Genomic DNA, 1,103 nt, shown 5'->3' with positions numbered 1-1,103 from the left:
AAGAATTGTTTCCTCAAATGATTGGGGTGGCCGGAGAATAATCTACTGTGGTCAAGGCCACCGTTGGCCACCCCCTGGCGCCTGCACTGTACCTGGAGGTGGATAAAACTGCTTCCTCCTCTCCAGGATCCGTCCTTCTGTGCAACCCACTGGAATATCTTGCACCAAAAACATTTAGGTTTACTTCACTACCTGTTTGATTGCAGTCCAGGAAAACACTCGTCTGTAAAACAACAAACATTCGCTGTTCAAACCTGCAGCGACGGAGGACCGCGTGTCTTGTTTACAGCCTCTGGCAGCAGCTGTAACGTTCCTTCTGATCTCAGATCATAAAATGTTTCGTCAGCGTAGATGTTTCTGAAGGACGACTGTTTACCACTGGGTTTGATGAGCGTCATGGTGGGAACTAAATGTTGGCTGCAGTTTATTGCACATTTATGTGTTTTTTCTTTGTCTCTTTCAGAGAAGTTGTCTCAGTTTCACACCGTTCTCCATCAGAGACCTGCTCCGGTCCAAGGAGCCTCGCCTCCCCCCCAGCCTCAGGTAAACCCACCCAAACACTCGTCTTTGTCTTAAAACCCTCATCTGACGTCGGTGATGTCTGTAACAACCGTCGACAAACTTGAAAACCTTCATTATCAAACTCCCTCCATCTTTAATGAGCAGCTGCTCGAACGTCGTAACTCGACACGATCGGCCCGTTTTTATCGTTTAGTTCATCGTCTGACTCGTCTTTCAGAGACTGACGTCCCTGAAACGCTGTGACGCCTGCTGCCTCCTGATTGGCTGTTGCTCGGTTACCTGTGACCACAGGAGGAAGTGAGCGGGGCGGCCTGCAGCCTTTGTGCACAGACAGAGTCTCTTCCTGTTTGGACATGATTCCACCTCTCGAGGGACGGGGCAGGACGGAGACAAAACCCAGCAAAGGCTGGCAGAGACGCAGGCGGAGACAAGAAGTCAGTACTGTAGTAGTCTCTGTACTGAGGACAGCAGGAGGTGTCTCTGTGCTGAGGACAGCAGGAGGTGTCTCTGTGCTGAGGACAGCAGGAGGTGTCTGTGCTGAGGACAGCAGGAGGTGTCTCTGTACTGAAGACAGCAGGAGG

At 51.0% G+C, this 1,103-nt stretch overlaps 1 protein-coding gene across 1 annotated transcript in view; it reads left to right on the top strand.

Moving 5' to 3' along the window:
• The window catches only part of inpp4b (inositol polyphosphate-4-phosphatase type II B), a 24,057-nt gene that overhangs the window by 5,994 nt on the left and 16,960 nt on the right, over window positions 1-1,103 (top strand). The window contains exon 2 of the mRNA XM_037682368.1: window positions 464-543. Coding sequence (XP_037538296.1) covers window positions 464-543 — 80 coding nt within the window. The remainder of the gene's footprint in view (window positions 1-463; window positions 544-1,103) is intronic.

Source organism: Nematolebias whitei, chromosome 1 (genome assembly GCF_014905685.2).
Source record: "Nematolebias whitei isolate Nwh7 chromosome 1, NemWhi1, whole genome shotgun sequence".
Classification (NCBI taxonomy): domain Eukaryota; kingdom Metazoa; phylum Chordata; class Actinopteri; order Cyprinodontiformes; family Rivulidae; genus Nematolebias; species Nematolebias whitei.
This window is presented reverse-complemented; position numbering and strand designations above follow the sequence as displayed.